At 50.9% G+C, this 14,211-nt stretch overlaps 1 protein-coding gene across 1 annotated transcript in view; it reads left to right on the top strand.

The window, feature by feature from the left end:
* Positions 1-14,211, top strand: part of TG (thyroglobulin) — a 234,181-nt gene that overhangs the window by 35,150 nt on the left and 184,820 nt on the right. The window contains exons 18-21 of the mRNA XM_005900741.3: positions 644-800; positions 2,777-3,001; positions 10,725-10,874; positions 12,981-13,151. Coding sequence (XP_005900803.2) covers positions 644-800; positions 2,777-3,001; positions 10,725-10,874; positions 12,981-13,151 — 703 coding nt within the window. The remainder of the gene's footprint in view (positions 1-643; positions 801-2,776; positions 3,002-10,724; positions 10,875-12,980; positions 13,152-14,211) is intronic.

Raw genomic sequence — 14,211 nt, 5'->3', positions numbered from 1 at the left:
AGGCTGCGTGGTCACACTGGAGGAGCCAGTGGGTGCTTCCCGGGAGGGAGGGTCGTGTCCTGCTGGGTGTGGGTCTTGCGAGGACTTGGGCAGTCAGTAGAAATTGTTTCTCCAGTGAATTATGGCCCCATGAATTTGGAGTGTCTGAGCTTTCTTTATCTCTGTGTGTGTGTACACACGCGTGCCCTTTTTATTATTTTCTGAGAATCTTTACATTTTTTTCTAAGTGTATTTTTTGTAGTCTATCTTATTTTCACATATACATGTATCTATTGTTTTTCAATCCTTTCCCCATGTACGTTGGCTCTTAACGCCACTTAACACCTCTGTCTACAAGCTGTGTCACCAAGGCAGGTGATTCAACCTCTCTGGACCCAGAACCTCAGTTTCCGGCTCTCTCAAGGCTGCGCCCTCCCAAATGGCTCCCACAAGGCGGTGGGGATGCAGAGCAGCCTTTCAAAGGACAGGGGAGGGCCCGGGAGTTCCGATCGCCCCGGGGCCAGCTCCCAGGTCAAGGGTCAGTCTTGTTCTCTCCGGGACCTCCTCCAACAGTAAGATAAGCCAGTTTCGGTGCCCGGCGTAGGCTCGGCAAAGCTGGCTCCCGGCTTCATGTTCCTGAACTCCCGTCTGCATCTCCGTGCAGGTGAAGACGGCGGGAACCCCTGTCTCCATCCCCGTGTGTGACGACTCCTCGGTGAAGGTGGAGTGTCTGAGCAGGGAGCGGTTAGGAGTCAACATCACGTGGAAACTGCAGCTTGTGGACGCGCCCCCCGCCTCTCTCCCAGACCTGCAGGACGTTGGTATGTTTTCTTACACTGCTGCCCTGAGACCAAGCAGACTCCTTGGGTCTCAGTGTCCCCGTCCGTCGGATGGAGCCAGTGCGGCCCCAGCGCCTCCCTGTGGGGCCAGAGAGCCCATCACGTGCCTGGCCCGTGGGTGGAGCTGGTTACTGAGAAGTTTATAAAAAGCAGTAGAGTTCTGGCCCATAGCTGACTAGTGCTAAATATAATAATACCCTCTGACTGCTTTTGAGAATGTTTTCTAATTCTTCTCTTGGTTTTCTGGGCACAGAGAAGGAAGACACATGTGAGGAAGGGGACAATGAGGTAGGGTGAGGGAGTCCTTGTTGGTTTATAATTTTTGCTCATTCTACTTCCAATCAGAGAACTTCTCAGACCACTGACACTGTTTACATCCATCAGTACACTATTTGGAACTGTGCAGTGATGGTATGGATGAATTGAGAATAGAAAGACTTAAGGGGGAGTAGCGTGGACTTTATGATTGTTATTCTGAGCCAGGGTGGGACACAACCCATGGTCTTCTGACTAGATGGTGAGAACTTCTCCTATTTCTCCTGCACTATCTTGGGGCCAAACACCCAGGGTCAGGCCTGGGTGGAGCTTGACCGCTGCTCTATGAGGGAGAAGTCGAAGAAGAGACCAGAATGTAACCCAGGAGGCAGGCTGTATATCAGCCATTCTGCAGTGCTTGTGACAGTAATTATTAATACCACTTCTCCCCATAGCATTATGAATTGTGTTGTTGTTATTTAGTCTATAAGTCATGTCAGACTCATTTGTGACCCTGTGGACTGTAGCCTTCCAGACTCCTTTGTCCATGGGATTCTCCAGGAAGAATACTGGAGTGGGTTGCCATGTCCTTCTCCAGGGGATCTTCCCGACCCAGGGATTGAACCTACATCTCTTACGTCTCTGCATTGGTAGGCGGATTATTTACCGCTGAGCTGCCAGAGAAACCCCAGCATTATGAATTAAGAGCCCCTTTTTGTTGTTCTCTGACAACAGGCTGCACAATTTGGGTGTGTTTGAAGCTGCAGATGGATGTGATGTTTATTCCTGGCATCCATGGCCTGGGGCTTCCTTCACAATAGCCGTCGTGGCGGGGACGTTCGTTACGTGCTGGGGTGTCCCAGCTCTAGGTGTGGGGCTTGCTCACCTGCTTCCTTCCTAGGAAACCCTCGTAGTTCCACAGCTGGAACGTTGCCAGCTTCAAGCTGAACGTTGAGGTGGAGGCTCCACTTTCCCTTCGAGCGGCCCCATCACGTCCTGTCTTGTAATCCCCACCAACCTCAAAAGGGGACTTCCCAGCCCATTTTTCAGATGGGGAAACTGAGGCTCGGAGATGGTGGCTTGGCAAAGGCTGAGACAGCTGTATACCTGGATAATGCACGTTAGATGAGTGACTGGGGTCCTGATATTCTCTACCAGCGAGGGTCACATTGCATGCGTGCTTGCAAAGTCACTTCAGTCATGTCTGATTATTTGCGACCCTGTGGACTGTAGCCCACCAGGCTCCTCTGTCCATGGGATTCTCTGGGCAGGGATACTGGAGTGGGTTACCATTCCGTCCTCCAGGAGATCTTTCCAACCCGGGGATGGAACCCTTAAGTCTCACGCCTCCTGCATTGGCAGGCAGGTTTTGTCCCATTAGCACCACCTGGGAAGCACTGAGGGGCATACTGCTGTCGCAGAAATAGCACGAGCTGGAGACCTGGATTGGAGTCCTATACGCGCTTCTGATTCTCTGTGACTTTAGCATGAGCTGGAGACCTGGGTTGGAGCCCTATACGCGCTTCTGATTTTGTGTGACTTTGGGTCAATCAAGCCTCTTCTCTGAACCTCAGTTTTGTCTGTAAATTGAGACACGGGTAGGCCTGTGTCTCCTTTCAATGTGGACATTCTGGAAGCTCTGCACCTGGACCGACCCCAGCAGGAACAGTGAGGTGACACCCCTGTCTCCTCTTGTCTTGCAGAGGAGGCCTTGGCAGGCAAATATCTCGCTGGGCGCTTTGCAGATCTGATCCAGAGCGGAACATTCCAGCTTCATCTGGATTCCAAGACGTTCTCAGCAGACACCTCCATCCGCTTCCTCCAAGGGGACCGCTTTGGCACCTCTCCCAGGACACAGTTTGGGTGCCTGGAAGGATTCGGCCGAGTCGTGGCCGCCAGCGATGCCAGTCAGGATGCACTGGGGTGTGGTAGGTGCCTCCTGTCTCCCTGGACCACTGTTACCGGGCCGTGCCAGTTGGGGGATGGCCACAGAGCTCTGACGGAGGTTATTCCGACATGCAGAGTGGGAACCCTTCATTTATTTGTTCAGTGGAAGAGTTTCAGATGTCTAGCTGTGAGTGTGGGCATGTAGTTATCGCCCACCAGGTAGTAGCTAAAACTGGAGCAGCATGGCAGAAGGAAGCAGCCCCGTGTTTGGGGTTATCCATCCTCTTCGCCCTTGCCAAGCACAGACCCGTAGCCTGGGCTGCACTGCGTTTGTGGAGAAGGCGGCGTCCACCCTGTGCATGCTCTGTGACTTATCCCAGTCTGGTCACAGCAGTACCTTTCTCACCACCATCCCCGGATGGCCAGCAATCAGCCCAGGGCATGGAGGCTCAGGGGCAGTGAGTCCTGGTGGAGGTCACGGGGCCGTTCTTGGCCTGACACACGAGCAGCCTTGGAAGCACCCTCACTAACCCGTGCCTGCCGGCTCCCTGAATGGAAGCTCTGTGCATTTCCTGTCGCTGCTATAACACGTGGCTGCAAGCATCGCGGTTTAAAACAACGCCTGCTGATATGCTGCTGTTCTGTGGGTTTGAATTCTCACATGGGCCAAACCCAGGTGTCGTCTGGCTGCATTCCTGCCGGAGGCCCTGGAAGGGAATCAGTTTCCTGCGTTTTTTTCCAGCTTCTAGAAAGTGCCCATGTTTCTCGGCCCTTGGCTTCCTTCTTTCATCTTCAAAGCTGGAAGTGCTGTAGTTCTCAGGCCGTTCATCTGCCATCACAGCTCCCTTGGACGCTCTCTCTTCTTCTTCTTTTTTTTTTTTTTCAAAGTAATGGTTGTTTAAATTTTTTATCTATCTATTTATTTATCTTTGGTTGTGCTGGGTCTTTGTTGCTGCAGGTGGGCTTTCTCTGGTTGCTCGGGTGAGGGCGGCTCTTCCTTGCGGCGTGCAGGCTTCTCGCTATGGCGGCTTCTCTTGTGCAGCGTGGGCTCTGGGACAGACAGCCTTCAGCAGTCGTGGCTCACGGGCTTAGTTGCTCCTTGGCATGTGGAATCTTCCCGGACCAAGGATCGAACCCATGTCCCCGTGTTGGCAGGTGAATTCCTATCCACTGTAAGACCGGGGAAGTCCATTCTTTCATTTCTTTTCTTTAAATTTATTTTTTAGTTTATTTTATTGGCGTGTAATTGCTTTGTAGAGTTGTGCTAGTTTCTGCTGTACAACAAAGTGAATCAGCTGTATGTGTGACTACACACAGCTGGATAATTCAGCACACTCTCCCTCTTTAAGGCCAGTTGACTAGCGACCTTATTTCCATCTGCAACCTTGGACTCCCTTTGCCACGTGACCTCATGTGTTTACAGTTTCCAGGGACTAGGACGTGGACCTCTTTGGGGGCCATTGTTCCATCTGCTACTGAAGCTTCCAGAGTCTCACAGTGAGAAGCTGCCTCCCACATGACGTGAGACACAGAAGCTTTTTTATGGAGCTGAAGAGAGAGAAGATGTTTCTCAGTTATTTATTTTTCCACTATTGATATTGGTTGCCACACAAAAGCTACAAGGCGTCTCCTCTCGTGAAATCCATGCCAAGTTCTAAGCTCCACACTAGATATCACATGCTGCTAACTCAGCACAGAAACCAGAGACAATGCTTCTTGCTAGTGTTTACAGAGGATCTTGCAGTTGACAAGGCATCGTCGCCAATACTCGGCCATCACAGTTGCCCCCAGTGGCAAGTCATCCCCCCACTGGACAGGTGAAGGGGTGGAGGCCAGATGAGGGGAGGCCATGGGTCTGCAGTGCCTAGAGCAGGGCTGACTCAAAGAAGGGGTTTGGTTCTCTGTGGATGAGTCACCCTAGGTCCTCCGGGACCAGCCCTCATGATCCTTCCACCTGGAAGAGCTGCCCAAACAAAGAGAACAAGAAGCAGAAGCAGGTGTGAATGGTGCCACCCCCTAGGGTGGGTGAAGCAGGGTCACTGCAGTGGGGGTCTCTGCAGCACCTGGCGCTGGGTCCTCAGACTCACTGTGAAGGGCCCTGGGCTCCACTGCCAAGAAAAGACTCGAGTGTGTGTGAGGGTGTGTATGTGTGTGTGTGTGTACATCTGACTATGCATATTGTGAGTGTGTGTATGTGTGAGATAATGTGTATGAGTGTGTATATGTGTGTGTGAGAGAGTGTGTGAGTCTGTGTATATGTGTTTACGTGTATGAGTGTGTGTGTGCGTGTGTGAGAGTGTGTACATATGGGGGTGTGTGTGTGAGTGTATGTCTGAATGTGTGTCTGTATGAGTGTGTTGTGTATGTGTATGTGTGAGAGTGTGTGTATGTGTGAGAGAGAGAGCGTGTGTGTGTGTGTGTTGGGAGGAGGGTGTTTTTAGGATCACCCCAGGTGGTGTTGATAAGGGGTCTGAGAGCCCCCTCTGAGGCTCAGTGACCTCGGGTGCCCCCTCTGGAACATGCAGCCAAGAGGTGGGGCAACAGGAGATGGCGAGAGGGGCCTGTCAAGTGCCAGTTCCCCATTTCCTTGTAAAATAAAGGGGGTGGCCTGGAATCTGGGCCTGGGTTTTCTCTAGGGACCTTGAGTGATGGTTAGATGAGCATTTCCTGTCTCCCAGGACAGACAGTCCTGCTCAAGTAGTAGATGGGAGGAAAAGCTGAACCAGGAGTGCAGGCAGGCTTTCCTGGTGGGGTTGAGCAGTGAGGGACTGGGAATCAGAACCTGGCCTGGGGTGACCAGGCTCCAGAGAGTGGGAGCCCCAGGGTGGGCCTGGGGAAGGGGCCGAGAGAAAGGTCTGGCGGGGGCTGCAATTGCTCCAGGAGGTGGCCACCTTTCTCTGTAAAGAGCCAAAGCAAGTCTTTTAGGCTTTGCAAACCATTCTCTTTCTGTCTCGAGGACTCAAGTCATCCATAGTGGGGAGAAAAACACTGTGTTCTAAGTAAAAGTTCATTTGCCAAACAGCAGGTGAGCAGTATTTGGCCCAAAGGCTGCAGTCCGCCCATCCTAGCTCTACATAAACCTACATTCTGTTTGTCAACTGCGGCAGCTTTTTACTGATTCACAAGGAATTGTTGAGCACACCATTCATCCCCACCCCTTACTCCAAATGCTCAGAAAGGTCCAGAGTGGAATTCACAAAAGCAGTACCAAAAGCCCTGGGTTTTCTCCAGTATCCGTGATAACATCCATCCTCTACTGAGTTTCTGGTCCAGAGAGTCTAATCCCATGGGATGGACAAAGCAGTGGGGGGAGTACAATTGACAGTGTCAGGAAGCTGGAAGTCTTGGAAGTCAGATCTGGGTTCAAGCCATGGTTCCACCACTTTCGCAGTGTGAGTTCTTGGGACACTGCCCATCTTCACTAGGAATCATCTGGAAACCAGGGACAGTAATATCTATTTCATGGTGGGGGGCTGCAATTTGCATAGCAGAATATAATCGACACAAAGCACGTCTATTCACACATAGTGAAACTTCAGCAGATGGTTTTGTTGTCAGTTGGCTACGTGAGATTTCAACTCAGCTGTGCTGGTTCCAAAATCTTTGTTCTGTCCTCAGATTCACAAGTCTCCCTTCTCAACAAGGGCTCTTGGTGAAATCATGCCCTCTGATCCTTGTTTCTGTTCTAATTGACTCTTTTCCCTTCTGAAGTGCATCTGGAACACAGCTGTGAGGCTACAAGCAGAGCATTGTCCTGTGGAGATGAGGCAGGGTTTCTGTGTGCCGTCTTGGGGGGTTAATCTGGATGGTCCCCTGGGAGGGCAGTGACTCAGGGGGACCAGTGGGAGTATCTGCCTCCTGTGACTCCCCAGGCAGGGCCGTCTTGACCTACGCAGTACCTGCTGCAGGAGCGGGAGGCTTTGTTTGCAACACCCATGGGGTCAGTTACGTTCACCCTCTTGCCTCAAGGCCAGCCAAATGGCTTTCCCTCGGAATTACCTGCGGGCAGCCTTCATGCCAAATTGGCCCGTTAAGGAGAATCCCAGGGAAACTGTCTGGATTTTCCATCTTCGTTCTGGACAACATTTGCTCACTCATTCACTGCAAGTTCTTATTATAGAGCTAGTTCTCTATGGATTTTTTTCCTAAAGTAACAAATTGCGTCTTGTTTCCTTCCCCCCTTCCTCCTTTCCTTTCTTCCTTCCTCTTTCTTCCTCCCTCCTTCTTCCTTCCTTCCATCTCTCTATCCATCCGTCCATCCTTCCATTAATCCTTCCATCCATCCATCTTTCCATCTATCCCATCCAAACTTTCAAAATGCAATTATGTGTCAAACACATAATGTGAAATACTCAGGGAACCAAAAGTCATAGCCTTATTTTCAAAGAGCTCACAGTCTAGCTGAGGCGAGGTTAAGTGAAAAGACAGCTAAAATATCATGTGAAAAGCCTTTTGCATCATGGTCAGGGCAGTCAGAGAAGGCTTACCGAGTTAGCAAAGGCTGGTGAGTAGAAATTGCTGCTTGGATAAGAGCAGACAAGCAGTGGTGTGTATGTATGTGTGTGTATGTGTGTGTGCGCCCCTGTGTTGAGGCTGCTAAAGTGATGGACACTCCAGAAATGGAGATTAGTGCAAAAACAGGCAGTTAGGAAGTGCTGTGGATTTTATGGGGCCAGTGCACACACAGAGTCGAACACGACTGAAGTGACTTAGCAGCAGTAGCAGCGCATGGTTCGTGCGGTTGGAGAATGTGGGTGTGGGGAACGTGGCAAAAGATGGAGCTGGAATGGTCGGCGGGGACCAGCGTGGAGGTGCCTGGGGGCACAGCAAGGGGCTTGGCCTGGTGGGGTCACATTAGGGGAATTTTAAATTAGAGTGACAGGGCCAGGCCAGGGGTGGGCTTGAGCAAAGCGGGCTAAGGAGGGAAGGACTGTTCCCTGTCCTCAAGTAATTTTCTTCAGCACGAATGTAGCTGCCTGATTTGGGGAAAGGGATCCGGTTGGCAGGAAGGATGGCATAACCCCAAAGCTTTGCAAAACTCACAAACTCGGGCCAAATGGCCTCATTTTACAGAGGAGGGAACTGAGGCTTCAGGGGTTTTCCAGTAAGTTCCATGAGGGGATTTAGCTGAAGGATAAACACCCAATTGTTTCTGTGAAGAGGACCTACCTGCTAGAGCAGGAGGCTCACCGTGATGTTTACAAGGGTTTGTTTGGGTGGAAAGGACACTTGACGTCAGAGATGGAGAGAAACACAACACGGCTTCCTTGTGCGTGGTCGAGAGCCCTTAAGTTTACGGCAGCAAAGATCTCAGCTTTCATTTCTCTGCCTCTTCAGCTGCACCCAGGGTTCGGAGGCAGCAATTCAGGCTTGCTGCACAGGTTTTGTTTTCCTTCAGCAATGAACTTGGAGACTGCTTTAAAAAAAAAAAAAAATGCCCCAGCATGGAGGTAAAAATACTAGAGATGATCAACAATGTGACTCATAGAAGTAACGAAACTCCACTCTGAGCGAGGGTGTGCATGGTGCCGGGCAGGCCGGAAAACACACGGTTCTGTTTCCAAGATGGGCCTGGGTTTCTGATTTACTCAGAAACACTACACGCATATGCATACGCAGGAGAGTAGCTGTCAGATCCACGCGGGCTCCGTTCTAGCTGGTCCCACATGTATGGGCTTCATTTCTTCGTCAAAAGAAGGTGGTTGAATTGGTGGGTGGAGAAAAGGCTTTGGTTTGGTGAGAATGGGACTGCAATCCCACTCGTATCTCCTCGCTGCCTGGTTGAACTTGACCTTGAACATCAGTTTTCTCCAGACTAAAATGGCACTGATACCTTTTCCATAAGGTGGTGACCGTGAAAGGTGGTGCTGGTGACACACCTGGCGCCGTGCTTGGCATATTCTATGACTTTACTTCCCCACTGCCCTTTGCAGCGGGCAAAGGGGCATCATGCATGAATGTCCGGAGGCTCAGCTTTCTCATCTGTGAAATGGGGGTAACATGCAAACTCCCGTATATGCTGAGGTGATGTACATGCAATAGGTACACAGAGAAGCGCCAGACACCAAGACAGTGCTCCCAAGAGCAGGCATGCTTTTGACTCCCACCCTCCCTGAGTAACAGCTCACTTCTTCTGGAAGTTACTTGACCAACTCTCAGGAGCCCAACCCTGAACCAAGAAAAAAGGCAAGAGGGAACCTCTTTCTGCCATCCCTTGTCTGAGCTGTCCGAATCAGTGTGGCCAAGTTCATACCCTTGCCGGAGAGCAGAGCTCTTGGACGCCAACTTAGAACCTTTAGGAGACGGGTGTCTGTCCAGTTTGGGTTTCTGTTTCCCAGCTCGTATCCTGTTGGAGGAAGCACAGTAAGAAGGGCTGCGAGTGTTAGAGTCAGAGGGACAGAGGCCCCGAGAGTCCGCAGACTGACAGGGGCACACAGGCAGAAGCGAAGGAGGGGAGGGAGGCATCCAGGGTGCCCACAGGAGCAGGTCCCCACTCCCAGGGTCACACCTGGGGTTTCTGAGGAAATCAGAGCCTCAATACCCTGACCATGAGGGCCTCTGTTGATCCCATGCCCTGGGCATCTCACCTCCTGGTGGCCCCAGGTCTGAGCCCCGCCATCACTGAGTGACCCAGAGGAAGAGGCCATGTGAGTGGAGTCAGATAGTGCTGAATGGTTGAGATCACCCCACAGGGAGGGCACCCTGTGTAGAGACAGCAGGAGTTGAGGCTACAAGGAACAACTCCCTCACCTGTAGACTGAGCACCTGTGGAGTCTGGATTATGGCACATGCTATCTGCACATCACTACCACACTCCAGTGGGATAATATAATGAATCCCTATTTTACAGAGAGGGCTTTCCAGGTGGCTCATTGCTAAAGGATCTGCCTGCCAGTGCAGGAGATATGGATTTGATTCCTGGGTCGAGAAGATTCCCCTGGAAAAGGAAATGGCAACCCACTCCAGTATTCTTGCCTGGGAAATCCCATGGACAGAGGAGCCTTGCGGGCTACATCCATGGGATTGCCAACAGTTGGACATGACTTAGTGAATAAACAACAAAATGTTATAGAGGAGAAAATGGAGCCTCAGAGAAGTCCACAGTCATTTAGGCACAGGGAGGAGGGGGACTTTATTGGGTCTGTCTGACTCCAAAGTTTGCACCCCCCACTGTTTGCCACCACGTTCCCATGGCAACCTCTTTAAAGGTTTAAACCTTTTTGGTGCTCATCTTTAAAGATGTTCTCCAACTTCATCTCATGACATCCTTCTCTTTGTCCACTAAGCTTTAACTCAGTAGCTGGCTCTGTTTGGCTTTTCTCTTTCCATTCCTTGGAGAATCCAAACTTATTCCTGGCTCAGGATTTTCTCACTTGCTGTTCCCTCTGTCTGAAATTCTCTTCTGCATCCTTGCCTGGCATACACCTCACTCATCAGGTCTTACAAGTTGTCTCTCAGAGGGGCCTTCCTCACTATCATGCCCTCTGCTCCTGCTTCATCTCACTCGTATCTGACATTCTTGTCAGATACCCTCTCATCCTACCAGCCCTTTCAGCTCCTGGAGAGCAGGAACCTTGTGGACCTTTTTCACGGCTTATCCTCGACTCTTGGAGCCTGATGCACAGTGCATTCTCAGTGGGCATTTGCTAAATGAATGAGTTCTTGTCTGATTTTGGAATTTCGCAGATCCAATGCATTCTGAGGTTGTAATTGTACAGCAGGTATCTTGTTTTTTAACCTCATTGCTCTGTTGATCTCTTCCAGTCAAGTGTCCGGAAGGAAGCTATTTTCAGGATGAGCAGTGCGTTCCCTGTCCTGCTGGATTCTACCAAGAACAGGCAGGGAGCCTGGCCTGTGTCCCCTGTCCTGAGGGCAGAACTACCGTTTATGCTGGAGCTTTCAGCCAGACTCACTGTAAGTCCTCACGGGTCCTGCCCGAAAGAGAAACCCTACAGTGCCATGCGATCCATCAGGACACCTCAGCCTCGGCACTCCTGGAATCTGGAGACAGACAGTTCTTCATTTGGGGGGGCTGTCCCTTGTGTGAGAGGGTGTTTATTCAGCAACAGCACTGGTCCTTACCTGTCAGATCCTGGAAGCACCTCCTTCATGCACACCAAATTGTGACAACCGAACTGTCTCCAAACAATGCCAAGGATCTCTTAAATGGGGGCAAAATTGCCCACCCTTGAGCACCACTGGGTCCATAGCATAATCAAAGGGGCACCACCTTTGAATGTCTCTGCTCTGTTAAAACCCAGGCCAGACATTTCACTGGTGTCGTCGCAGTCAATCCTCCCAATTCTCCTTTTAGATAAACATTATGAGCTCAACTTTTACATGTAAGAAAGCCAAGACTCATCTGACGAGACTTAGCTAAAGTCGCTCACCTAGTGTGAGAGTTGCCCTAAAAGTGACATAACTGGCCTTTGATCTTGGTATTGTCTGATTCTGAAACTTCCAATTTTTGTAAGTCAGTGTTATCAGATTTAGACGTGGAAGATGTTTTCCACCTACGGTCACCACCACCGTGTAGCTCATATTCCCTTTCTGGGCCCATGGATCTGTCGGGTCTGTGCATACGGTGGCCTTCCCGTATGTCATGTGATTTCACTCGGCCTGTTTACTTAACAGTCACCTGGGGAGGGTTGGGTTTTCCCTCGCAGGGACCCATATCTTGCCTCGTTGTGCATCTTTTCATGATACTCTGAAATGGTGTCAACATGAGGCAGCCGTGGCTACTACTATTTGAAATCTGAGTCGTGTTTGGAGTTGTAAAATAATTAATCAAAAGAGATCAAGTCCCCTTCTGTGATAGAGGAGGTCTTCTTTGGTCAGGAGAGCAGTAGAAATAGGGCGGTATTTCCAAGGAAGTAAGAAGTCAGAGGATTTCCTGAGGCCGGAAGTCCAGCATCCCTTCTAGAGAAGAGATTCTTCCCTGGGAACACAGCGTCCTTGATGTTCACACATGGGTTCCAGTCACTGCAGTCTGGGATGATGTGAGGTGCTGTCACACGGCCTGAGGGATCCTTTCTGGGAAGGGGTTCCCTGCTACGCGCTGGTCCTTGTTTGTGGAGGGCATGCTGCATACACATACGGTGGGCAGCTGAGCAGGAGGCGGGGGCTCAGGACCCCCGCCCCAAACGCATTTGCTCCCCTTTGCTCCCCACTCTCCCTCCTACTGTTGTGACCTTGGCCGAGTCACCTCCTTTCTCTGAACGTCCACTTCCAGACATGGCGGATCAAGACCAGATACGTATTTCTATTATAAATCACAGTATCAAAGCCCAGGGTGGGCAGGGCGGGCTTGTATTACGTACGTGTCAGACACTGAGCAAGACACTGGGCTGTAACAGGAAGCAGACCCAGGTGAGGTCCCTGCCCGCTGGGGAGGGAGGCAGACAGCTGCGAACCAGCCGTTCTGCAGACTGATGGAAATAATCATCGTGCTCTCAGCTCTGAGCAGAGGTGCAGGTCCAGAGGAGAGGGTGTGGCACTCAGGCGTCAAGGGACATCAAGGGACTTCCCTGAGGAAATGAGGACTGGGTGGCAAAGAGTTAACTCCCTGAGAACCGGGGAGAGCTGGGCACCAGGAGAAGAACCAGGGGGCAGAGTCAGGGTCAGGGTCCAGAAAGTGGTATCAGAGCCGGTGGTACCCACTGATGTGGACACACAGGTGCAGGTGGAGGGTCAGATGGGCGGGTCCAGGTCACAGAGGCCCTTGTGGCCCAAAGGCGAGCCCAGACATTGTCCTGTGGTCAGGGTGGGGACACTGACAAGTTTGAGGCTGGGGGAGTGTGTCTGGCTCAGACATGGGACTTGGATGTCTGATCAAGGACTGGGAGCCGAGCAGATAGGGGACCCCAGAAGCACAACACTGATAGTTTTTTGGCCATGCAGAGCCAGAGATCGAACCTCTACCTGCCCTGCCGTGGAAGCATGGAGTCTTAACCACTGGACCACCAGGGAAGACCCAACGACACTGATGGCACTGATGGCTATATTCATCTTTGGTTCCAGGTGTCACCGACTGTCAGAAGAATGAGATGGGCCTGCAGTGTGACCAGGACGGCCAGTACCGAGCCAGCCAGAGGGACAGGACCAGCGGGAAGGCCTTCTGTGTGGACGGCGAGGGGCGGAGGCTGCCCTGGACAGAGGCAGAGGCCCCGCTGGTGGACGCCCAGTGTCTGGGTACGCACAGGCCACTCATTTAGCCACTCCTGGGGACAGGGCGTGCAATCCCACTGGGCTTTCTAAAGTGGGAGAGATACGCGAGATGTGTTTGTCCCAGGCTTTTATTTTGAAAATTTCTAAACTACGTAGGTATTGAAAGATTAGTAGGATGAAAAAATATTCATCACTCAGATCCAAAAATTGTTATTGTTTTGCTCTTTCTCTCTTTTAATCACTGGAAAAAAAATTTTCTGACATCATGAAACCTCACCCCTAAGTATTCAGCCTCATGAGAAATGAATTTAAAAGCCATTCATCTGCTGAGGTTTCCTTTCTTGTGGGCAGCTTGCCCCCAAAAGTGGTCAGTGTTTCTCCCTCAGTGGGATGTTAGGGGAAGACCCGAGGGCCAGTCTTTCTTCCAGAACTTACTTGCTGGGTGACCCAGGGAAAATTGCTTAGCTTCTCTGAGCCTCATGACTCCAGCAGCCTCCTGCTCACTTCCTGAGACACAGTGAGGGTCAATATCATCCTATGAAAATGACAAACGTTCACTGAGCCCAGCTCTTCGATGAGATAATGGATACAAAAGCCCTGAGTAAACTGACAGGTGTCCTACAGTCCCAAGTATAACAGGACAGGGCTCAGAACTCGTTTAATCCCATGGTGCCCTTTACGGGTCTTGTAATGCTGGGCAGGTCCGCTTCAACAGTTTCCCCATCTGCAAGATGGAGATGAAATGACTTAGCAAAGAACTAATAAATGCCAAGGATTTGTGCACGTGTGTCCATGAACAAACTTTCACGTCCATGGATAAAATCTCATGGCAAATCCAGTGAAAATCTTTATTGGTTTTTTCCACAATCCCTCCTCTTGGGCAGAAATAGCAGTCAGGGGAGTTAGAGCTTTAAGGACAGTTAGAGCTTTAAGGACTCGGTTAGGCCGATCTTTGCTGTCTTTTACAAATGAGGGAGAGAACATTCTCAGAGGGAAGGCCACTTGCCCAAGGACCGTGGTGATGACTGCTGTTCTGGGTGCTTACATCTTAACTCCAGCCCTCTTTGCATCCCTACCACCAGCT

This window comes from Bos mutus, chromosome 14, assembly GCF_027580195.1.
Source record: "Bos mutus isolate GX-2022 chromosome 14, NWIPB_WYAK_1.1, whole genome shotgun sequence".
Taxonomy (NCBI): Eukaryota; Metazoa; Chordata; class Mammalia; order Artiodactyla; family Bovidae; genus Bos; species Bos mutus.
The sequence above is the reverse complement of the archived record's forward strand: the minus strand, read 5'-3'. Positions and strand labels throughout refer to the sequence as shown.